Source organism: Mchenga conophoros, linkage group LG22, assembly GCF_057382185.1.
Source record: "Mchenga conophoros isolate Kocher_MC1m ecotype Shallow Benthic linkage group LG22, M_conophoros_male_GT1.1, whole genome shotgun sequence".
Lineage (NCBI taxonomy): Eukaryota > Metazoa > Chordata > Actinopteri > Cichliformes > Cichlidae > Mchenga > Mchenga conophoros.
The window spans coordinates 38,266,380-38,292,327 of NC_140546.1; the positions used below are offsets into that span (position 1 = coordinate 38,266,380).

The 25,948-nt window shown below is 43.7% G+C and overlaps 1 protein-coding gene across 1 annotated transcript; it reads left to right on the plus strand.

The window, feature by feature from the left end:
- The first annotated feature begins 2,257 nt into the window (after nt 1-2,257).
- Nucleotides 2,258-25,525, plus strand: sh3bp5lb (SH3-binding domain protein 5-like, b). The gene is made up of 6 exons (XM_085263457.1): nt 2,258-2,616; nt 2,834-2,896; nt 13,966-14,094; nt 20,314-20,475; nt 21,050-21,223; nt 23,549-25,525. Exons 1-6 carry the CDS (start codon nt 2,401-2,403, stop codon nt 24,161-24,163), a joined length of 1,359 nt encoding a protein of 452 aa, XP_085119583.1. The 5' UTR covers nt 2,258-2,400; the 3' UTR covers nt 24,164-25,525.
- Nucleotides 25,526-25,948: the final 423 nt, after the last annotated feature.

Consider the following 25,948-nt stretch of genomic DNA (forward strand, 5'->3'; position numbering starts at 1 on the left):
ACATGTGTTATAAATATAATGCAGCCCACCATCTGCAGTATTCACTGCAGGTTCTGAACCCGCAAGTTACATTTAACCCAGTATTATATCTATGTATATTAAATATCATGATACAAATGTAATTTTTAAAAAATTACTGCGATTGTGAAAAGAATTAAACCAGCAGAAGGAAGAGTGGGCTGTAGTGGGGTGCCATAGTCGGTGCCATGTGACTGGCTGGCCTAGCGTTAGTCAGGCGCTGGTTTGTACTAGTAATGTGTCGGTCGCGAACGAAATGGCTCTTAGAGCCGACTCCTTATCGCGAGCCGTGGGTTTTTTTTGGTTTGTTTTTTTTTTCCTTTCTCTCACTTTTTTCCCCGCTTCACTCTGCACGCGAGCCTTGTGTGGAGTGAATAAATAAAAGTATATTTATGGTGACCCCTAGAGACAACGCACGTACAAACTTCAAAACACGTCCGAACTCTGAAGCACGTAAAAACCCCGAAGCACGTACAAACTCCAAAACACGTACAAAAGACAACAGAAGTGCTCCAGGATGCTAGGCACAGTGTTGAGCTTTTGTTACTTAGTGGCTACGCAAGCCAGCAAGTACCAGCGACCGGATTTGGTGTGTGGTAGTAACAGGTAAATGAACATTTTTTTTAAAATTATTTGAATATATATATATATATATATATATATATATATATATATATATATATATATATATATATATATATATATATATATATATATATATATATACGTACGCCCTGCCCGTGATCAGGTACCCTGCTGGGGTAATAGGCTGGCCAAAGGAGGAGATAGAAGCCACTGACATAAAGACAAGAAAGCTCCTTACCATGCATGGAGGGTTTCACCCCAAGTCCAGCACCCTGAGGCTGTACGCTAAGCGGAAGGAAGGGGGCCGGGGACTGGTGAGTGTCAGCACCACAGTCCAGGATGAGACAAGGAACATCCAAGAATACATTGGGAAGATGGCCCCAACTGACCGAGTGGTCAGTGAATACCTCAGGCAGCAGAAACCCAAGAAAGAGGAGGGAGACGAGGAACCATCATGGAAGGACAGGCCCCTGCACGGTATGTACCACCGGCAGATAGAGGAGGTGGCTGATATCCAGAAATCCTACCAGTGGCTGGACAAAGCTGGACTGAAAGACAGCACAGAGGCACTAATCATGGCAGCACAAGAACAAGCTCTGAGTACAAGATCCATAGAGGCTGGGGTCTATCACACCAGGCAAGACCCCAGGTGCAGGCTGTGTAAAGATGCCCCAGAGACAATCCAGCACATAACAGCAGGGTGCAAGATGCTAGCAGGCAAGGCATACATGGAACGCCATAACCAAGTGGCCGGCATAGTGTACAGGAACATCTGTGCCGAGTATAACCTAGAAGTCCCGAGGTCAAAATGGGAGATGCCCCCAAGGGTGGTGGAGAATGACCGAGCTAAGATCCTGTGGGACTTCCAGATACAGACGGACAAAATGGTGGTGGCTAACCAACCGGACATAGTGGTGGTAGACAGACAGAAGAAGACGGCCGTAGTGATCGATGTAGCGGTTCCGAATGACAGCAATATCAGGAAGAAGGAACACGAGAAGCTGGAGAAATACCAAGGGCTCAGAGAAGAGCTCGAGAGGATGTGGAGGGTGAAGGTAACGGTGGTCCCCGTGGTAATCGGAGCACTAGGTGCGGTGACTCCCAAGCTAGGCGAGTGGCTCCAGCAGATCCCGGGAATAACATCGGAGATCTCTGTCCAGAAGAGCGCAGTCCTGGGAACAGCTAAGATACTGCGCAGGACCCTCAAGCTCCCAGGCCTCTGGTAGAGGACCCGAGCTTGAAGGATAAACCGCCCGCAGGGGCGTGCTGGGTGTTTTTTTTTATATATATATATATATATATATATATATGAGTGCATGTGTATAAATACACAAACAATACACTTATGCTTTCAATTGTGTAATTTAAGTGATCTAGGTAGCTCTGTTTTGGAAGTTCAGTTAATGCTAGAAATGTGTTTTGGAGTTTGTACGTGCTTTGTCTCTTGGGGCCACCGCATATATTTATATATAAACATATATAAATAAAACCACTTTTTTTTACATTAGTAATTCATTTTGTGCATAATTTTATATTGTTGTTAATAATAAATTCATTGACGCAACAAAACAACCTAAAGAGCCGGTTGGGAGCTGAAAGAGCCGGCTCTTTTTAGTGAGTCGAGCCGAGAGAGCCGGTACTCTAAAAAGAGCTGGAAATCCCATCACTAGTTTGTACACATACTCGTACTCAAAGTATGAGTACACGCGAGGCGACCTTCCACTGCCCTAAACACTGACACATTATTGTACCGGGAGGTTAAAGAAATATCACAGCAGCCGAACGACTGGGCCGCCCATGGAGCCTGGGACCTCGCGTGAAACTCTGAAGCGTGCAGGAAGCCCCAACCCGGCCGGCCTGCGGGAGGAGACGCCGGGAGAAGAGGCGAAAGGCGGAGACGGCAGAACCACGATGAGAAAGCAAGTGGGAGCAGACTGTGGGAATGATGGAGAGTCTAACAGCCAGATTAAAAACGGAGAGGAATACGAGGAGGAATTGGACCCAAGAATTCAGGTATGTTGCTAAAGGACAGTTTCCCTCCCCGCATTAGCAAATGCGTCATATTTCCCGAGCCAAACAAAACTACGATAAACGCCGACCGTACATGGCAACGATCTGCTCCTGACACAGACCGACGCCTGGGTCAAGCCCATCCCCTGTCTAACAATATTTCCAGCTGTCTGGTTGTATTCTGCTTTTAAAACACGTCGTCTTTCCCGTGTGTTTCCAGGAGGAGCTGGAGCACCTCAACCAAGCTAGCGAAGAGATCAACAAGCTGGAGCTGCAGCTGGATGTGAGGAGGTCACAGTAAACCTGCGGACACCCCAGCCCCCACGTAGTTTTGCGTTTTGTTCGTACATTAGGGTAACAAAACCCGAGACCCCATTGCAAAGTAAAAGCGATCTTAAGGTGAATGTAATTTCAACATTACCCAACACTAAAGATATAATATGTCATGAAATAAATGATAAATATGAAGAATACATTTTACTTGAAATCAGCAGTATCCATGCTCAAAGAGTCACTCAGTCTGTGGAAACAGGTTTCCATATATTAACACTGTGAAGCACAAGGAAAACATTTCATTAGGCTTTTACTCACTAATGTTCCCCCGTCTGTTTCTCTCTGTTTTTCTTCATTCTGTACTTACCCAGTCATCTGTTAACTCTTCCCTGAAATCTCTGCAACGTTCATTTTTCCTCAGCTTCCACCATTTATTCCTTGCCTCTGCCTTCACTCGCTTCCACTTCTTGATGACCAAAGTCATCCTGCAGACTAACATCTGATGCTTCCTAGGTACATTCTCCATCTAGCAATCTTCTCTTTCAGATTGCACCTTCTCCATAGGATGTAGTCCAGGGGTCCTCAATCCCAGTCCACGAGGGCCGGTGTCCCTGCAGGTTTTAGATCTCACCCTGGGTCAACACACCTGAATCACATGATTAGTTCATTACCAGGCTTCTGCAGAACTCCAAGACATGTTGAGAAGGTAATTTATCCATTTAAATCAGCTGTGATGGATCAAGGACACATCTAAAACCTGCAGGGACACTGGCCCTCGTGGACTGGGATTGGGGACCCCTGATGTAGTCCAACGTATAGTATCCTCCTCCTTATAGATCATCCCGTGTTCCCCCCCTCTTCTTGAATCATGTGTTCACCGCAGCCATTATTTCCATCCTTTTGGCAAAATCCACTGCCATCTGTCCTTCTGCATCACTCTCCAATCCAACACCTTCTCATCAGTTGTGTTACCTTCATCTACCAGTCCACTCAAGTCTGCTTCAATCACAAATCTCTCAGTCTTGAAGACACACTCCACCCATTCATCCATCTCACTTCCAAATTCCTTTCTCTTCTAACTGAAATCCAACCTGTTGGGCATACGCACTGAAAACATTCAACATCACCCCTTTGATGTCCCGCTTCACACTCATGATGCTGTCTGACACTCTCTTCATATCCACAGCACTGTTTTCATGCACTTCTTCCAGACTGACCCTATCCATATCCACCATAAGAGAGCTGTTTAATCTCTTGTCCTTGCTTCCATCCCATCTGGTCTCCTGCACACACACAATATGTGGTGAATGGACTGGTTATAGTGCTTTTCTAACCTACTCAAGCACTCAAAGTGCTTTATGCAACATGTCATATTCACACCCATTTATACAGGCACTGAAGATCGCTTTTAGAGGACTTTGGTCTCAGTTTCTGTTACTGTAATGCCTCGTATATAGTGAGGGCTGGCTTTACTGTGTTTCTTGAAGTGGGGAACATTTTGGTTCCCTTGGCCAGGACACCCACTCCAGGATGTTGGATCTTCAGGAGTACTGAGATCCAAAAGTGGCCAGTGGTATGCTGCTCCCATAGTAATGGCAGCAGCCTGCTGCTGTTCTCAGAACGTTGCCTGCTGCTTTTGACTGGCCGGTAAGTCAGTGCTGGCCCGAGGTTTGGTTTTTGACCGTGTCCACAGCTAAACCCATCACCAACCACCCACCTCAGCATGTATTAACCAGGTCTGAACTACGGTGTTACAGACCGCTGGTCCCCCAACCTTTGTTATGTAGTCATTATTATATATTATATGTAGTAATTATTTCTACATCTGTGTAGGCCAAATAAAAAAACATTAAAATTAAATATCCAGTTTTATGTATTCAAATTTGTGTAAGGAAATAGAGGGCATGTACTGTACACGCTTCATCATGAAGAGTGCACTATGCCTCGCTCTAAAATAAAAAGTCAGAACAGCGTAACAATTATAATACTGCTTGAAATGGCTAATGATAAATGGAAAATATAAAAACCCAAAACAGCTCTGTTTTTGCTTTCACTGGGGCATATTCTGACTGTCCTCACACAAACACACACCTGCTGCTGCCTCTGTTGTGACTGTCTTCTGTTTTCCTCCACTGCTCTTTGAGCATTGTCTGTCTGTCAGTCAAGGCCGAGCAGCTGCTGTGTACTGGTTGGACCTGAAAGTTGACGTTTCATTTTTTAAAAAACTTTATTTAACACAGGGATCACTAAGGTCAAAGTGAGCGAGAGCTACTGCAACAGAGAGAGCGATGTGTTATTCACAGAGCGTGAAGGTGACTAAAGAAGGTTGGCTTACTGGTTTGCAGGACGAAGCAAGGAAAGAGGGCAGGGTGGTTCTCAGTGATGCAATGAGTGGAATAGGATGTCCGACCTGTCTGCTCTTTTTCCAGAGTGGTGGTACGTGGTAGCGAATAGGAGGCCAGGCAGGTGAGATCCATAGTACTCCAGGAGGCCAAAAGGTAAGGGCAGCAGCAACTGACAGGTAAGTTGCAGGCAAGCAGAGAGTGAGTGAGGATGACCAGCATCAGAGGAAGTTGGTTCCTAATAGAGCTTAGCCAATGATGATCCAAGTGTGCAAAACTGGAAACACAGAGAGCGCAATGTGCTGGACTGCACCGGCTTGATATGTGAGACACGAAAAGTGGGTTGACTGCATAGCATTGGGAGCGGCCTGAGTCTGACAGCTGATCACTGAGTCCATCTCGTATGGACCTATGTAACGAGCAGCCAGCTTTCTGGTTACCTGAGTGAGAATCAGAACACTTTATTAATGCCTGCGGAAATGATGTGGTCACAGTTGCTCCAAAACAGTAAGAAAAGTAACTGAATTAAACAATAACATGTATTAAAAAGTGAAAAAAACAAACAAAATAAATGTAATGTATACAAATAGCACAATTAGAAATAACCTAGTATATTATACAAATTAAATGTATATGGCTTCCGCTGCACTCAGCCGGAAGCCAGTGCAAGAACTTTAACAATGGACTGATACGAGAGAATTTATGACTGTGGGTTAAAAGCCTTGGTGCAGCATTTTGGACCACTTGAAGGTGATTTAAAGAAAACTTTGACAGACAGGAGAAGAAAACATTACAATAATCTAATCAGGAGGCGATGGAGGCACGAACAAGCATCTCCATTTCACCTCTGGAGACAATAGTCCTGAGTTTAACAATATTTCTTAAATGAAAAAAACAGGAGCGGGTCACAGACTTGATATAAGCATCAAAAAACAGAAAATGATCAAAAATTAATTTGATCATTTTAAAATTAATTTTACCGTGGATGAGAAAGGACCCAGATGTTGTCTAATATGGGGCCTAATACTCTCTGGAGCAAGAATTGATTTCCTCCGTCTTTAAAGGTTATGTCTCACTGATGCTGCTGATGCTGATGTGCTCCTGTGACTACCCAGCACGCCATCACCGTCTTAGAGTCCAACTCCATCCCCAGGATATTACTGGCCTTGTCCATCCCTTTATTGAGATTTTTGGCTGACGCTCGTCGAGTGCTACGTTTGCTTCAGGCTTAGGTGGCACATGTTGCAACAGACTGCCTGATGTCCTTCTCCAACATGCCCCTCCAGAAACGGCGTCTGAGGAGACTTATGGTTCTGCTCACCCCGAGGTGGAATTCAAAGCTTGAAGAAAAACAGCTTAGATGTACAGGCAGGCGAGGTGGGCGGTCTGAGCCAAGTAAATCACAGCAGAACAAACAGCTGTGGGGACATAGCGGTGGCCAGGGGACCTGAGCCAAGATCAATGGTCAATTTGCAGGCCTTTTCGGATTGTCTCCTCCAAATCCAACATGTACGCCCAAAACTACAGGTGGGCAGGCTCTTTTGGCTGCGCAGGACAGGAAGTGAGAAAGTGTCCCGAGTGACCATATTAAAGATACTTGCACACTGGTTAGCCTCTCAAGCCTACAATGCCTGATCTGAATGTGTTCAGGCTGGGGCTCTGAAGGAGAGGGCAAGGAATTAGGAGCTGAGCGAAGGAGAATATACACTCAACAAAAATATAAACGCAACACCTTTGTTACTGCTCCCATTCCCCATGGGATGGACGTAGAGACCTAAAATTCATTCCAGATACACAATATAACCATCCCTCCCAAACAGTGGTCACAAATCAGTCCAAATGTGTGGTAGTGGGCACATCTGCTATATTGAGATAATCCATCCCACCTCACAGGTGTGCCACATCAGGATGCTGATCTGACATCATGAGTAGTGCACAGGTGTACCTCAGACTGCCCACAACAAAAGGCCACCCTGGAATGTGCAGTTTTGTCTCACAGCAAAATGCCACAGATGCCACAAGCAATGAGGGAGCGTGCAATTGGCATGCTGACAGCAGGAATGTCAACCAGATCTGTCGCCCGTGCACTGAATGTTCATTTCTCAACCATAAGCCGTCTCCACAGGCGTTTCAGAGAATATGGCAGCACATCCAACCGGCCTCACAACCGCAGACCTCGTGTAACCACACCAGCCCAGGACCTCCACATCCAGCAGATTCACCTCCAAGATCGTCTGAGACCAGCCACCCAGACAGCTGCTGGAACAATTGGTTTGCACAACCAAACAATTTCTGCACAAACTGTCAGAAACCGTCTCAGGGACGCTCAACTGCATGCCCGTCGTCCTCATCGGGGTCTTGACCTGACTCCAGCTCGTCGCCGTAACAGACTTGTGTGGGCAAATGCTCACATTCGATGGCGTCTGGCACGTTGGAGAGGTGTGCGCTTCACGGATGAATCATGGTTCACATTGTTCAGGGCAGATGGCAGCTGAGAATGTCCCAGTTCTTGCATGGCCAGCATACTCACCGGACATGTCACCCATTGAGCATGTTCGGGATGTGCTTGACCGGCGTATACGACAGCGTGTACCAGTTCCCACGAATATCCAACAACCTCGCACAGCCATTGAAGTGGAGTGGACCAACATTCCACAGGCCACAATTGACAATCTGATAGACTCCATGCGACGATGTGTTGCACTGCATGAGGCAAATGGTGGTCACACCAGATACTGACCGGTTCTGGGTCCCCAGACCCCCAATAGCGCAAAAAAACTGCACATTCCAGGGTGGCCTTTTGTTGTGGGCAGTCTGAGGTACACCTGTGCACTACTCATGATGTCAGATCAGCATCCTGATGTGGCACACCTGTGAGGTGGGATGGATTATCTCAATATAGCAGATGTGCCCACTACCACACATTTGGACTGATTTGTGACCACTGTTTGGGAGGGATGGTTATATTGTGTATCTGGAATGAATTTTAGGTCTCTACGTCCATCCCATGGGGAATGGGAGCAGTAACAAAGGTGTTGCGTTTATATTTTTGTTGAGTGTATTACCATGGGCTCAAAGCTGGCCTTGGCGGATGCTCTGGGGGTCGTGTAATTTTTTTGGCTTCCCTCTGATATGTTTTTTTATCCCCTGTAAACACTTTGTAACAGATTTCTGTCTTAAAAAGTGCTATATAAATACATTTTACTTACTCTCTTTTAAAAGATTGTAAATTCTGAGAGAGAAGGACACCACGGTTTGTCACCGGACATTAACTGATCAATCATCCGGTCATTCAAAGCTTGAAATAAAACAGCTGAGACATTTATTTGGGCCAACCTGGTTTGGCTGCCACAGTCCGGAACTCGACCACAAATTGTGCTGCGTTACCTTGGCGGAGATTTAATAATTTCCTTGTGGAAGTTTGCTCAGACATGGAGTCAGTGAAAGTCCTCTTCAACTCATTCTAAAAAACATCATTTGGGTCAGAACGTAAAAAAGACTTCAGTCCACGCCAGCGCTGTTCCCCCCAGTAAGCTAACCACAGGAGGGAAGGAGGGCGACGAGCGACCGAAAGCTAACAAGCATCGTAGCAGCAAGCCCCTACACTGTGCCAGCTCACCGGTGAATGGTTCCAAAACACGGCTGTGACCCCACGACTGTCAGCATTACATCCCTCTTTGCCCTCTTTTTCTCTTCTGGACACCTCTTTCTTTCTTTCTTTCTTTCTTTCTGGATATGAAAAGAAGTTACAAGTAGCCTAGGTCAGCCAAACTAGAACTAGAAAAACGTCATTTCATAATTCAGTGTGTGTGCTAGGGGTGGGTTTTGATTATTGATTTTCCGATTCTAGCTTGAATAATGTGATATCAATTCATTAAAACCCTGAATTGATTTTTAAATATAAATTCATTTTGCCAGAAATACCAGAATCTCGGGTTAAACTAGCAAACAGTTAAAACAGTAAATGAGAGCAGTACACAGATTCTGCACAAAGACGTAAACACAAAGCGCGGACAGGCTAACGCATTAGAATCAGTGAGCTGTCGGCTTTCTCACGACGGCACGTACATGGACACGCCATCGGGGCTGAAAGCCGACAGCTCACAGATTCTGAAGCTGCAGTTTTGTCTCTCCAAACAAAGTTGACTGAACCAGCAGCAAAAGAAGATCCAAACTACGCTTCACGTCTCGTTTCACATAAACATCGTCATGAATTCCCTCTGACTTTTGCTGTTTTGCTTCCAGCACGATAAAATCACACTTCATGCACAGCTCTCTCTCTCCCTGTGTACTTCAAGAGCAGTTTCCCATCTCAAATCTCTGTTTTCTGCATTATTCGCGTGCTTATTATGCACAAGTCTACTGTTATGCACAGCGCTGTCGGCTGCTGTTTTTTTTCTTTTTAAATTTAACTTCCGACAAGAAAGCCTCATTTCTGCTGTTCTGTTTTTAAAATGATGCAAAATTGCATCTGTGCAGCTGTGTCTCTAATAAAACCTCTGTAACTTTGCTCTGCGTCACTTCAGCAGCATCAGGTAATGTTCAAATGTTGATTCATGGTTTTCTTCTGTTTTTGTTCTACTGCAGAGTATTATTAAGGTTATCTGCTATAAGAAGACAGGACACGAAAATCACCTTCATGTTTTTCTGTGTTTTATCCTCAGTTACTTTGACACAAAGGCCTCTGCTGTGATGCTCACACCTTTGATAAAGTCTCACAAGTGTCAGCTTTCTTTTTATAGATATAAAAATATGGATATGAACTGATAAGTGATCAGAATTATAATATTTCTGACTGTCTGAGGCAAAGTTTCCCTGATTCAAATGGAGTCGATCGAATTGTGGATCGAATCGAATCGATTCTAGAAGTCAGTTACGATACCCAGCCCTAGTGTGTGCGTTTGCGTGACGGTGTGTGTTAGGGTTGTAAAGACTTTTCTCTCAGGCTTTCTTTTTTTTTGCAGACTCTGTCACAGCAAGTCGGGTTGGACGCCATCAGTGAGAGTGCACTGCTGTTTTTGCATTCTACTTAGCCTACGTCCACACGTACACGGGTATTTTTGAAAACGGAGATTTTTCCGTTTCCGTTTTAAAAATAATCCCGTCCACATGTAAAGGCAGAAATGAAGGAAAACGCTGCTAGGAACATGCCAAAGCAGCAGGTGGCGATATATTCCTAACAGTGTAGAAATGTTGGCCAATCAGAAGTCTAGAAGCCTCGGTGGGAAAAAGTCAACAAAGCTGGGGCATAGAAGCAGAACCGAGTAGTGATGGTAAATTTGATTCTTTTTACTGAATCGAGTGTTAATGAGTCACTCACCAAAGTGAATCGGGTGTTTTGAGTCATTTGATTCACTGAGTCAGTTGACCAGAGAGTGCGAAAATTTTACATTTTCACTCAAACTTAATTTGTTTCCCTTTTCATGTAAATCCCACTGCTAAGATGAATGATAAAAAAAACAAAAAAACAACAACTATTTTATAGAGAACAAAGAGCAAAAACATTTCTAAAATTAAGCAATTTCTTATCAAAATTGCTTAATAAACATTTATTTTGTTTATTTGTATTTTATTAGTATTTTCCTTAAGTGTGTCAAATATATATTTTCTCATCTAAATGTCCACTGCGCTGTGAGCCAGGGGGCGGTAATGCGCCTTAACATTGGTTGCCAACCAAGAAGAAGAAGAAGCTGTGAGCCAGGAGGGAGGGGGTGAGTGAGTGATTCGTTCGCTCGCTCTATGATTCAGCACAGGAGGGAGGGGGTTAGTGAGTCCTGAGTGATTCGTTCGCTCGCTCTTTGACTCAGCACAGGAGGGAGGGGGTTAGTGAGTCCTGAGTGATTTGCTTATGCTTACGATTCAGCACAGGAGGGAGGGGGTTAGTGAGTCCTGAGTGATTCGTTCGCTCGCTCTTTGATTCAGCACAGGAGGGAGGGGGTGAGTGAGTCCTGAGTGATTCGTTCGCTCGCTCTTTGATTCAGCACAGGAGGGAGGGGGTTAGTGAGTCCTGAGTGATTCGTTCGCTCTTTGATTCAGCACAGGAGGGAGGGGGTGAGTGAGTCCTGAGTGATTCGTTCGCTCGCTCTTTGATTCAGCACAGGAGGGAGGGGGTTAGTGAGTCCTGAGTGATTCGTTCGCTCTTTGATTCAGCACAGGAGGGAGGGGGTTAGTGAGTCCTGAGTGATTCGTTCGCTCTTTGATTCAGCACAGGAGGGAGGGGGTGAGTGAGTCCTGAGTGATTCGTTCGCTCGCTCTTTGATTCAGCACAGGAGGGAGGGGGTGAGTGAGTCCTGAGTGATTCGTTCGCTCGCTCTTTGATTCAGCACAGGAGGGAGGGGGTTAGTGAGTCCTGAGTGATTCGCTTATGCTTACGATTCAGCACAGGAGGGAGGGGGTTAGTGAGTCCTGAGTGATTCGTTCGCTCTTTGATTCAGCACAGGAGGGAGGGGGTGAGCGAGTCCTGAGTGATTCGCTTATGCTTACGATTCAGCACAGGAAGGGAGGGGGTGAGTAGCTCAAATGTGCTGTTAGCATGTTAGCAGCGCGAAGCTACTGTGAACCGAGGAGCTATTTTCTTGATGTGAGCTTCTACTCAGGGGTTTTTCTTCCAGTTCAGAGCAGAAATGCTTTTGTTACGAAACTGGCTGTTGTTTTTCCCCCCCACAATTTTAATTATAAGCTAGATATATTTCTACTAATGGAATTAGTTTGCTAACAGCAACAGGGATGAGTCAGTGAGTCAGTTGGGCTTGTGAATCATGATTCACGAGTCAGTAAAGTGATTCTCGAGTATTGAACGATTCGTTCACGAATCGAACATCACTAGAACCGAGTCGTATGTGTGGAGGGACAGTAACTGTGTGTGTATGTAAGCATTTACACTGCAGAGAGTACAAGTAACAGTATTGTAGAAATTCATTTCACCGAAACAATAACGCGGTGCACAGTGTGACGTCAAAAAAGGCGCACACCTTTGACGCTGCGTTTTCTGCGTTTTTTTCCGTTTTTCTCGTCCACACGTAAATGCAAAAACGGAGTTTTCAAAAATATCCACCCTGGCTGGAGTTTTTAAAAATCTCAGTTTTCAGTGACCGAAAACGCCGTTTACGTGTGGACGAAAGGTGCAAACGCATAGAAAAATCTGCGTTTTCAAAAATACCCGGGTACGTGTGGACGTAGCCTCAGTTCATTTTAAATTCTTGGCATCTTTAAAAGCATTATTTGCACACCGCGTTTCATCCAAATGAGACTTGTCTTATTTGCTGTGAAGAAAGCATCAAACTGGGTTATCTCAGTTCACATGGGTAGTATTGCATTAGCAGGTTTATGAACAGTGTTCACAACCCAAGATTTTATGTTCAATAAGTTTCTAAACTTTTCATGATTGCTGTGCAGCCAGTCTGTGGTCTAAGCAGCCAAGTGACTTTGTGCTCTGTCTTTATCTGCAAACACTTTGTGCCTCTTGGTATCCTGTAGTTGATCTTTCTATGACGAGCGCACATTCACTGCAGATTTTTCAAAGTGCTCAAATTGCTCTCAGAGTGTCGAAGAAATTAATATCAATCTGTAGATCCATGCAGGCCTTTTGCAATGATTCAGTGTAAAAACAGATCATTGAATGTGCAGTGTGACAGCTTACATAAACTCGTTTCCTAAGTTGTTCACAGATCAGTAGTAATGAGACTGACCCTCTAACAGCACTGCCTTAAGATCTGAGAACAGTGCTGACCAGCCTGAAGCAGGTGGTTGACCGTCTCGAGAACAGTGGTCAGCTGGCTGAACAGCTTCCTGTCAAAGCCCCTATATAAATCAGCTGACTACTGAGGCATCGCAGTACACCACAACAACAGGAATAGCATATCACTGGCCACTTATGGATCTTCTATTTGTCTCATATTTTGCATATTTGTCACATTTACTTAGATGGTTGTTGCAAGGGTGAAGAAAAGATTAAAGATCGGGGGACAGAAGTCTTGCATGGTTGAGTGGCTGAAACTCCACATACCCTTTGCACACCATAGCAATTGTAACATTCATTTGAAACTGTTTTTCCTTGCCAAGTAATTTTGTACGTTTTTTGTCCCGTAGGCATAATTTTAATCTCCAGCTGCGTTCCATTTATGAAGCTGTGATCACTGCTTGATTAAACACTAATTAGAAACATTTAGAGAAGTGCTAAAATGAAGCCTGCTATGATTACTGCTGGATCTTGTTTTTTCATAAGAAACTAGAAATTCTCTTATTTTAAGGTAGGAAAAGCTCTACTACAGAACCTTTCAGACCACATATTTCTTTTTTGCTTCCACAGTGTCTTAATCTGAATTCTGTGAGTGCAGATGCTGAAATATTTCAGTAACCTATCCAAAGAAAATCTATGAGCATAGCAGAAGTACATTTAAAATGCTCATGGTTCAAAAGCAAGTGCATCTCTGACCATTATCTGTGAGGTGTTATGTGTACGCTAGCAGCTATGTTATGTTTCTAAACTGAGGTGAAGGTTTTAGTAAAGTGGTGTTTGTTTAAGCGATATGTTGAATGTCAATCACAGAACTTAGAATGTAGGTCACGGATATAACAATAAACCCCTTTTTCCCTTCTCTGGTGCCTGCTTAACCTACTCAAAGTGTTTGTACACTTGACTCCTGTCTTCCTGTCACAGCTCCAGATGCCACAGTGAGTCGTGTCAAGACTCACGGTGTGTAATGTAATGTGCAATCTTATGCATGTGCTCCCTCAGGACGCCAGGTCGAGCTACAGGAGGATCCTGACTGATTCTGCCAGGAAGCTCAATGCCCAGGGCTCCCAGCTCGGTGCGTGCATTGACAAAGCAAGGCCTTATTATGAAGCTCGCAGACTTGCCAAAGAGGTATGTGTTTCTACTGCTCACAAGTCAACAGAGTGAGATATATGCAATCAGTTAGCAGTTTATTAGAGCTGCTAAGCACAAAGTATGGTAAATGGACTGCTTCTTATATAGCGCTGTTCTACTCTATCTGAGCACTCAAGGCGCTTTATACAACTAATTCATTCACCCAATCACACAAGCACTTTTTCTAAACTGTTTAGTGCTTACTGTCTAACATTCATGCACATTCACACTCCGATGAATGCATCAGAGAGCAGCACGGGGTTAGTATCTCTCCCAAGGATATTTGGCATGCAGACTGGTGGAGCCTGGGATTGAACCGCCAACCTTCCGGTTAGTAGCTTACCTGCTCTACCACCTGAGCTGGGCAAGATATTCAAAAGGTGGGTACAGGTTACCCAATCTGGGACAGGGTTGCTGAGGCTTGGAGTTCAAGAGGTGGTTGGGCTGGTTAGGCTTTAGGCCATGGGGCTGGGCTCAGTCAAGAAGAGCTACAACGACCTACCCACAGGATGGTGAAGGACTCTGCCAGTCCAGGTCCCAGTTGAAAAACAGGCTGTAGGAACAGGTTGGGAAAAATGCAGCTGTGCCCTGGAGGCAGCTAGAGTTCGATGCAGTGCTTTATTTCTTCAAAGAGATAATTGTGCATCAGTGTATGAAACATTTTCGACTGCTAGAGAAGCTCACCTCCTTTTACTGGGGTCATATCTTTAGCTATTGTATGTTGGCAATTAGCAGCTGACGTTCTTAGGTGAGGTACCCAGCAGCATGTCAGTGTGGTGAAGGGCCATGGAGGTCCCAAGTTGTGTCAGTTTCAGTCCCAGTCATGGCTGAAGGCATAGCTATCTGAGACAAGGCAATGTGTGAGAAGGACCTTCCTTCCATCCACAGCTATATGCAGTGTAATGTGCTTTCTACAGCTTAACACAAGAACAAACGACTGTGGCAGAATATATCACATGAAGTCACATGAAGTCCTGTAAATGGTGATTCTTGATTAGTATGTATGTGACAGGGAATGGGAAGGTTGAGCCTTCTAAATCTTAATAGAGAGTATAACAGTTTATTTCAATGTGAATTTCATGGTGTGGAATGTGGCCATCAGTGGATGGTGTGTTTGGCTGTATTTGACGAATGAAATATCAATTTTTATACACAGAATTAACAACAGTAACACGAGCACATCTGTTTTATTTGGTTGCTCAGAAGACATGCTGAAGTGTGGACCTCTTCAACACAGTCTGACAGCTTAAATCTTACACTCCACTCTCTTCCCTTATCCTTATCAGGGTCATGGGGGGCCACGAGCAAGAGGCAGGGTACAGCCTGACAGGTTATCAGGCTGTTGCAGGGCTAACACAGAGACACAGACATTCACACCTATGGGTAATTAAGAATTATCAACCAACCTAACTACCCTAATTGCATGTCTCTGGCCTGTGGGAGGAAGCCGGAGTACACAGAGAAAACCCATGCGAACTCCACACAGAAAGGCCACAGGGAGATGGTGGATTCCAACCAGGACCTTCTTGCTGTGAGGCACACACCACTGTACTGCTCTTTTGTATGCAAACCCAGATGATCAGCTGTAAGTTTGGTTAAAAAAAAGCTGTCACAGTGACAGCAACAGATGGCAGTGCTAGGTGAAGAGAAATGATGGCGACAGACCATGGACTGTCTCCATCATTGAAAAAGCCACTGTCAGGGACTTGGCACACCTTACAAGGCTAACACATGACAATAACATTCATCAGGAACTTAGGGAGACCTTAGAAGACAACAAGCTGATGCACTGTCCTCACTGCTGTTCTGTATAGACTTTAAACCCCTAAGCCAGCTGTTTGAAGCTGAGTGACCATCAGCCACCTCCTGTAAATGGATGACATCAGGCTGTATGCCACGAGTGAACTCACTGATCCACCTCACCAGGATCTACAGCAAGGACATGGGAAAGTCATTTGGACTGGATGTCTAAAACTGACTGGTTGAGTTCTAAAGGGGCAGCATTCCCATAAAGCAGAACAGCTGCAGGTACCTGTGTGTTGCACAGGCCATCATGAAAAAGATGCATGAATGTCAGTAACAGACAAATATCTGCATAAGACACGAGCTGAGACAAAGCAGATCGGTAGCAATATGATGCAAGTCATCAATGCATGTGACTTTGCAAGAAACAAAGCACGAATACTTTGTTACTGTACTCAAGTAGAATTCTGTACCTGAGTACAGTTTTTTTCTGAAACTTTTTACTTTTACTCCCTTTTTTAAACAAATACCTGTACTTTTTACTCCTTTTGGTTCATCATTTACAGTAGAATGTAGCTAGTGCTATGGAAGAGGAGGAAGCTTGAAAGGAGTGATGTCTCTGAAGTGTCAGGTAATTTCAGACTCAATGTTTTGGTCAGTTCAACAAACATCAGCAAACATACAAACTGTTTGTGCGCAGTGTGTTGATAGCTGCTGTATTTCCAAGGAGAGAAAAGAGTGTGAGAACTTTGAGATGGAGAAAGATGTAAGAAAAGACAGGAGGGGACACAGAGAGGTTAGATTTAAAGGCAGGCCAGCTCAGTAAAGCCTGGAAATCTGATTTGCAAATTTAAAACGTACATGTATAATCTCATATTGAACATTACTTCAAAACAAACCAGGTTATACTAACTTTGTGTTAATCAAATGTTGCATGAAAATACTCTGTACTCTGTATGGGTTAAAGACGTTAGCTTGTCACACTGCAGTGAAGTTATTGTAAAGCTGGAGTGGTGCACAGTGTCAGTGGTCAGTCTTGGTTTTACATCAAGTGTAGCAGACTGATTTACAATTAAGATGATGATGGTTGGATTAACTCACTGAATTCTGACGTTATACCAACTGTATCCAGTCTAATATAAAGACATTGTACAGCATAATGTCAGTGTAGGAAATGGAAATCAGTGAAGATAGCTGTAAAAGATCTGCTTACATCGTTGTGTACATCCACAATCCTGTACACTAAATCTGCTGAAGCTCATGTTAGAAATGATTTTGAGTTGTGATTTTTGTCCCCATGCTGAGACACGACACAGATGTTAGGGTTCCCCCACCTGCCCACTGTAACCCCTGACTGTGCTAATTTTACTGTTTAGCTCAGGAGGTGAAGTCACCCTCTACAGTGTAGGCAACTAGGGCTGCCACAAACCATTATTCTGATAGTCGACTAGTCACCAATTATTTTTGCGATTAGTCGACTAATCAGATCATCATCCATTGGACGCAAAACTACAGCTTATTGCACCAGCAGCATCTGCTCTTATATAACTATCATTAGCTTACAGCTTTAAGTGTTTAAGGTGCAAACTAAAAATAAAGACAAGATGATAGTTTATTAAATTTTAATGAAATCTGCAGATTGTTTCGGTGAAGTTTAATAAACTCCTTGCTATCTAAACTATAACAGGACACCGGAGTAAACTCTGGAGCATCTCACACTTCTGATAATCAGCTGTCTGCTTGACATTTATTCAGCTGTGTAAAAACTAGAACTTTGATCTCAGCCAAACCGATTTACTCAGGAACAAATAAAAGACTGAAAAAAGCCAAACAACAACATTTTTAAGTTATCTAAGTGACTCATATATCATGTTTAACCTGAGTAGCGAAAGACGGCGGTGGGTTTGAAAACGATTTGCCGGGAGTCCGGTGTTCTCACGGCGCTAGTGAGCCTAGCCCCCGGCTCGCTATCGAGCTAGTGGGTAACAGACATCTCCGAAAACGTCGGAGCGCTTTTGAAAGTATGTGGTGTCTTGATAAACTGAGCAGATATTTGAGGTTTACACAGCTACATTCTCGCCTGAAAATATGTTAAACGTTTATTTTGTGACCCAGAAAGAATAATAAGAGTAACATTAAAACTAACTAGCTGCCGCCATTGTTGGAAACTGAGCTGGGCCGCGCTATGAATTCTGGGACAGAGCTTCTTCTTCTTCTTCGGGGTTTAACGGCAGCTGGCATCCTTGTACATGCAGTGCTGCCATCTTCTGTTTCAGTCCGTTATTACACTCTTAAATCCTGCTACTTATTCCTGCGTCTTTTGTGATCTTACAAAGCTTCAAACGACGCGTCGACTATTAAATCAGTCGTCGACGATTTTGATAGTCGACGTAATCGTGACTAGTTGACTTATCGTGGCAGCCCTACAGGCAACACAATGTTTTTTCAAATGATCCTACACCGCATGTGTCCTACGGCAGATTAAAACTCAGGACTTTAGAATTTCTATTCAAAAATTTGTATTCTCGTGTACTAATATTATTTTATTATCATATTAATGTAGCACAAGGTTCAGGTACCTTTTGTGTAAAACCAGTTTTCAACAAGCTACTTTTTACTTACTTACTTTGAGTACATTTCAGAGCCTGTTCTTTCTCAGTTTTACTTGAGTAAAAAAGTTGCTTCAGTACTTTTATTGGAGTATTTTTCAACACAGGCATCTGTACTTGTACTTAAGAAAAGAAGTCTGTACTTTTGCCACCTCTGCTTAAAAGTAATCAGATACCCAGCTGGAAAAATACACACAGGAGGAGACAGATGGAGGGCGGGTACCAAGAACGACTCACTGAGGTCTCCACTGAAGTCCAGCATCCTGAGATCTGTGAGCTATGGAGGACAAGGATTAGTGAGTGTCAGAGACACAATTCAGCATTAAACTCAGAACATCTATAAATAAAACAGGAAAATGGCCCCAGAGATGAGCTGCTCCAGAGTTCCTTGTGCAGCTGAAGACAGATGGTGAGGAAGTATCACAGACCAGGCCCCTACATTGGATTTACCATCGACACATGGAGGAAGTGGCTGAAATCAAAAAATCCAGTTTTGTGTACAGTGGTCCCTCGTCTATCGTGGGAGTTACATTCTAAAAATAACCCGCGAGGTAGCCAACTTTATTTTTTACAATTATTATAGATGTTTTAAGGGTGTAAAACCCCTCAATACACACTTTATACATTTATACATTTATTTTCACACTTTTCATTCTTTTGTTTAAACTCTTTCAAAGTTCAAACCTTCGTAGAAGAATAAGTTCAGTATTACAGAATGAGACCAAAGGCACCCGCAGGTGACGACGTCTCGTCGACATTGTTGTGTTTGTTGGGGAGAAAACTTACAAACATACAGTGCAGCACTTCAGAGTCACACAGCTAGCGATGGAAGATTTATGTCAATTTGACAAGCTGAACGCATCCTGTACTGTACAGGAGACACGGCATGAGATTTATTGACAATGGTCTACAGCCAATCAGGATGCAGAACACAATGCGCTGTATAAAAAAAAAAAAAAAAAAAAGGAGAGAGAGAGAGAAAAATTGCACATGAAGAATCCACGAAAGAGCGAGGCCGCGAAAGGTGAACCGCGTTATAGCGAGGGACCAAATCTCACACTAAGAAAATAATCAGCTTTCCCACATGATAAAAATTAGATCTTAGGCCTGAGGAATATTTGGACGTTTCATTTCAACCAGAAATCTGTTATTTGAAGTTAATCGTCAGATTGAGCTCTCAATGGTTCTGTGACATGTTTTAAAGTAAAGATTTCTCTTTTCACCCCAAAGTCCACTAAAACAGAAGAAACTTTGTTTACAGTGGTAGCTACAAATAGGGAAGGATGCGATGCTGACTGTGTCTTTTTCAGCGTTAATTTGTGGATTCAGCTGTGGGGCTCTGCGCGTCTATTGGGAATCTATGGATGGAAGTTAGGTTTATGTCCAGCGCTCCACATCAAGTTGCAGAGTGGAAACCACAACACAGAGTTACAGAGCGGGGTCACTGAGCGCAGAGTTGCATTTTACTGCACACTGTGGACCCTGCACAGTACTTTTGAGTTTTCAATTGTTACTTTTTTTAACTTTTACTTTTTAGTTTTCAAAAACAGAAATAAAAAAAAGGATCATTATGGATGTTGCCAAAATATGTGCAGCAAGGTAGGCAGAGAGTACATAATAGTAAAAATAAGTTATTTGAGAATATTTTTTTAACCCTACGGAGTAAAGCTATTTAAACTGTTGTGGTATCTGTCTACATTAATGAAATTATATCAATTATCAATTTATGTAACCAGAGTCTCTGAGTTAATAGTATGGAAAAAATCAAATCATAGCTCTAATGCTGAAAAGACTATCTCTATGCATGTATGTTCGAACATGCATCTCTTTCCTGTGTTTTAATAGCTGCTATCTATTCCTTTAGGCCCAACAGGAGACCCAGAAGGCAGCTCTGAGATATGAGAGGGCTGTGTCCATGCACACTGCTGCCAGAGAGATGGTGTATGTGGCAGAGCAAGGCCTTTTGGCTGACAAGAACACCATGGACCCAACCTGGCAGGAGATGCTTAACCATGCCACCGCCAAGGTACACACTTCTGCCTCTTGCTGATGGTAGTGTTGTTGTGCTGTTTATACAATTAAAATCAGTGCGCTATAGATAATTCTTTCTGAACAAAAGGTCACCAAAAATAAATCTCCAACACAGGAACCTTCCCAAGGGACTAGAAACCTTACTACATTACTACAGACCAAAACAGCTACAACAGTTCATGGAGCTGAGACTGTGGCTGCATCACTATTTCCACTTATATGAAAAAGTTCAGGTGGTTGTTTGTCTGTTCTTCTTTATAACAAACAAATACACAATCATTAATAGTAATGGTTACAAATATATCTGTGTTTTGTCTCATTTCCGATTAAATAAAGGCTTCCAGATTATTTACATCCCAACTTTTTCTAAAGTTTTAATTTAATGGTGGCTGAATATTTAAATACAAACCATTTTAATGTTATTAGTCAAATCTTTAATAACTGTGACAACTGAAAATGAAGCATGTCTGCTTATATCAGTGCCAACCTGGGATCTGGGCAGAAGTTAAAGTGTGATCTAAGTGTCCATCCAGCGTTCCTACTCTTAGTCATGGTTTTTGTCCTGTCAGGTGAATGAGGCAGAGGAGGAGCGCCTTCGCAGTGAGCGAGAGCACCAGCGAGTCACCCAACTGTGCCAGGATGCTGAAGCTCGAGTCCAGACTCTCCAGAAAGCCCTGAAGAAAGTCATTCTTAAGTCCAAGCCTTACTTTGAACTCAAGGCTCAGTTCAATCACATTTTGGAGGTATGTACCATCATTAATTTAAAAATATCTTTTGAGTTATTCATTAGTCATGAATTAGCCTTTCAGCTGTAAAACACTTTATCAAGGCAGACAAGAAATGTTATTCCAGTTACTCCAAAAAGCTCTGTGACAGTCACTGAGAATGCATTGCATGATTTTGCATTGCAAATTTCCCTTTTCAGTTAAACACAAACAGATAATACTCGCTGTTGTAGAAGCAGCAAATCCTTTATCTGAACGTGGTTGCCGTACATATTGAAAATTGAAGAAAAACAAATTTCATTAGAAGAGTTAGCGGTTCCTCACCCCCAGTCCTTGCAGTTAAAAATCAGAACTTTTTAAAATCAAGATAGTGCCCACAACAGTATCAGAATGCAGTTTGCAGTTATTTATGTATTGTCTGTAAAAGTTGTCTGTGTGAGGCATACTAACCCCATGTTGCTCTCTGTCCATCGGAGTATGAATGTGTGTGAACATTAGATAGGAAGCACTTAGCGTGGGAAAAAGTGCTTGTGCAAATGGGTGAATGTACAAGTTGTGTAAAGCATTTGAGTGCTCAAAGTAGAAAAGCGCTGTATAAGAACCACTTGATTTACCATGTGTGCTATACTTTTCACATCTTAAGCCAGTTCTACTTCAAATACAAAAGATCAAACATAGTGTACCTGTTTAGGTGTAAAACCCTCAAAGTAGTAAATTCGTGTAACGACGTCTTTTCTGTTTGGTCCACTGCACCCAGGCGCTCACAAAATTAATTACTGTGTAAAATATCACTGACAAAAGTGAAGAGTGAATTTCTTTATGCTGGACAATAAAATTACTAACTAATGATAAGGCTTGCATTCATGGTATAAGAAGCTGCATTTACACTCAACAAAAATATAAACGCAACACCTTTGTTACTGCTCCCATTCCCCATGGGATGGACGTAGAGACCTAAAATTCATTCCAGATACACAATATAACCATCCCTCCCAAACAGTGGTCACAAATCAGTCCAAATGTGTGGTAGTGGGCACATCTGCTATATTGAGATAATCCATCCCACCTCACAGGTGTGCCACATCAGGATGCTGATCTGACATCATGAGTAGTGCACAGGTGTACCTCAGACTGCCCACAACAAAAGGCCACCCTGGAATGTGCAGTTTTGTCTTACAGCAAAATGCCACAGATGCCACAAGCAATGAGGGAGCGTGCAATTGGCATGCTGACAGCAGGAATGTCAACCAGATCTGTCGCCCGTGCATTGAATGTTCATTTCTCAACCATAAGCCGTCTCCACAGGCGTTTCAGAGAATATGGCAGCACATCCAACCGGCCTCACAACCGCAGACCTCGTGTAACCACACCAGCCCAGGACCTCCACATCCAGCAGGTTCACCTCCAAGATCGTCTGAGACCAGCCACCCAGACAGCTGCTGGAACAATTGGTTTGCACAACCAAACAATTTCTGCACAAACTGTCAGAAACCGTCTCAGGGACGCTCAACTGCATGCCCGTCGTCCTCATCGGGGTCTTGACCTGACTCCAGCTCGTCGCCGTAACAGACTTGTGTGGGCAAATGCTCACATTCGATGGCGTCTGGCACGTTGGAGAGGTGTGCGCTTCACGGATGAATCATGGTTCACATTGTTCAGGGCAGATGGCAGCTGAGAATGTCCCAGTTCTTGCATGGCCAGCATACTCACCGGACATGTCACCCATTGAGCATGTTCGGGATGTGCTTGACCGGCGTATACGACAGCGTGTACCAGTTCCCACGAATATCCAACAACCTCGCACAGCCATTGAAGTGGAGTGGACCAACATTCCACAGGCCACAATTGACAATCTGATAGACTCCATGCGACGATGTGTTGCACTGCATGAGGCAAATGGTGGTCACACCAGATACTGACCGGTTCTGGGTCCCCAGACCCCCAATAGCGCAAAAAAACTGCACATTCCAGGGTGGCCTTTTGTTGTGGGCAGTCTGAGGTACACCTGTGCACTACTCATGATGTCAGATCAGCATCCTGATGTGGCACACCTGTGAGGTGGGATGGATTATCTCAATATAGCAGATGTGCCCACTACCACACATTTGGACTGATTTGTGACCACTGTTTGGGAGGGATGGTTATATTGTGTATCTGGAATGAATTTTAGGTCTCTACGTCCATCCCATGGGGAATGGGAGCAGTAACAAAGGTGTTGGGTTTATATTTTTGTTGAGTGTATGTAATATTCATTGTTTTAACCAAGGTGTAATTAATTGGAGTGTAGAGATGTTTAAATGTGTCAGCGTGAGCCTTCCTAACTTGCTGTAACCTTTTTTGCAGGAGCATAAGGCTAAAGTCGTACAGCTAGAGGAGCAAGTGGCAAAAGTAAAAATGCGTTACTCCGTGGCCCTGCGGAACCTGGAGCAGATCAGTGAGCAGATCCATGCACAGAGGGGGCGGGCCAGAGCTAGCAGGGGGCATCCTGCCATCTGTGGGGGTCGGAGCTCCCCTGTAGGTGCTGAAGCTGAGGTCAGAACTGCCGCTGGAATTCATGACAGTAGCTGTGTGGGAGTCGACACTATTGAGAGCGATTGGGCAGATGGTGAGAAAACCAGACTGTGGGTAGAGCGGCACCGAGAGAGTGGCTGGGGCCAGAGGGAGCAACTGGAGGCAGAGCAGGTCGGCTCAGACTGCATGTCGGTTATCAGCCTTCAAACCATCGCCTCCGACCTGGAAAAGTGTGACTCGGTGGAGCATTTGGGCGACCTGAGTGATGCTGGGAGTGTGCTGGGTGAAGAGTGGGACCACTACAGCAAGTCTAATGACAAGCCAGTCAGCAGGGAGATGGTGACTGAAGGGCCTCAGCAGGAGCTTGTTCACCAGGAGAAAGGAGCTGCTAATAAAGAGAAACAGGAGAGTTTTGTTAAGCAGCACCACAGAAGTGTTAGTCTATGATATCAAGCAGGAGGAGGAATGTTGTGATGGTGATGATCGTGGTGATTAGGCTGAGGGATCATAGAAGAACTTGAGAGAATCTGAAATATCTCTGACTGAGAGGTGCCAAACAAGCTGACAAGAAGGCGCTGACAGTGATTGACAAAGTTAGGAATAGGTGGGTGGATTAACAGGTACATCAGCTGCACACTAATGAATCTTTGTGTGACAACATTAATCCAGTGGAGCAGCCCCGCACAGCGCACTGAGTCTGATCCAATCTGTTGCTCAACAGCTGAGGAAAAAAAGTAATTGTAAAGTACAAAAAGGCTTTTAACAACAGTTTAAACACATAGTTGTGTTTCATTTGTGCACCTGGTTTTGGCATTCCCTGTGTTAGCATGCTATCAGCTTGTATTTGCTTTAAGGATGGTCTGAAGCACCTGTTATACTTTCTGCATTTACAAGTTTGCAAGGGTGCCTTTGGGTCTGGGTAACATAAATTTGTGCCATCACAGGATGAATGTAAGGCTTTGTAAAGACATACGCATATGTACCCTCCAATTTGACCACTCTACAATGATTATGCTGCAAGGGGAAAAAGCTGTACATGCATCTTCCAAGTGCACTCCAAGCAGACCAGGAAATAATCATAACAACTTGCCTGTGGTGTCCACCAGCTGCTGTGCCTGCTTCTGCAAGTGAGTATGGTCTTTAGGAGCAATAAGAGTGAATTCACTCTGCAAACTTTCCTGATGTAGGAACATGCAGAGTGTGACAAGAAACATGAGCAGTCACACTTGGGTTGGACACAAACTGGCAGCATGACCTGAACCAACCCATCTGGAAAACTGTGATAATCCTCAATTCTGAAGAAAGAATGTGGACACAAAACTGCATTGTCTGTGGAGGATAAAATAAGTCTGTAATCTGTGGGTCTTTTTTACGCCACATGCTCGGATATGGCATTTGTATGGACGTATGTAATCGGTCTTGAAACTGATTTCAGCTACTCCCTTATTCACAATGGTCACCATAGCAGGCAGTGCTACATATTTGAGTTTACAGATTTGTATCTTCTCACGAGACTCAACGGGAATCTTTCACTTCTGTTTTTGAAGCGCTGCCAAAATAAGAGCAACATCAACCACACTGAAGCAAGCAGTGGTTTCAGGGTAAAGAGGCACACTGTAGGGTGCAGTTAGGCTCAGCTTTCCATAAAAATATTTATAAAATATATTATAGCATAATTTCATAGAGTGGAACATTTTCCACTATTGTACATGGATGTGCCGTGAACTTTGTGAATTGTACATTAACCAATCCCGTATCCTAACCCTAACCCAGTGCTGCTAAAATAAACGTCTAATTTCAAAAAGATAATGAGCTTCATTCTGTCCTTGAGTTCAGCAACTGCCAGAGGTGGGAAGTACAAATACTTTGTTACTGTACTTAAGAACATTTTTGGGAGTGTTAGGTCGGACAGGTTGTGGAGCTACCGATGAGTGAAGTCTTGAGTTCCTGCTTTTCAGCTAGCTCACCTGTTGCTCATCAGCCTCTTCAGCAGCCATTTTAAGGACCAGCTCCAGCACCCAGTTGCCACCAGATTGTCTGCCTCACCTGAATAAGGCTCTTTCATGCCTCTCCCATCTTACCATACTCGTACCGTAATCTAGACTCTCAACTCTAGATTCTTTGTTTTTCAGATATACTGTATCTTGACTCCATCTGTGTATCCAGCGTATAGCCATGAAATATCTGAAAATTTTATCTCTTATAAACAAACAATGTATGCTTCCAAGTGAG

What these genes read in the sequence shown, in the direction of transcription:
- sh3bp5lb (XM_085263457.1), top strand. Translation starts at nt 2,401, where the DNA reads ATGGAGCCTGGGACCTCGCGTGAAACTCTGAAGCGTGCAGGAAGCCCC. An exon ending in AATTGGACCCAAGAATTCAG is followed by an intron (nt 2,617 to 2,833) that starts GTATGTTGCTAA and finishes GTGTGTTTCCAG; the next exon opens with GAGGAGCTGGAGCACCTCAA. An exon ending in AGCTGGAGCTGCAGCTGGAT is followed by an intron (nt 2,897 to 13,965) that starts GTGAGGAGGTCA and finishes GTGCTCCCTCAG; the next exon opens with GACGCCAGGTCGAGCTACAG.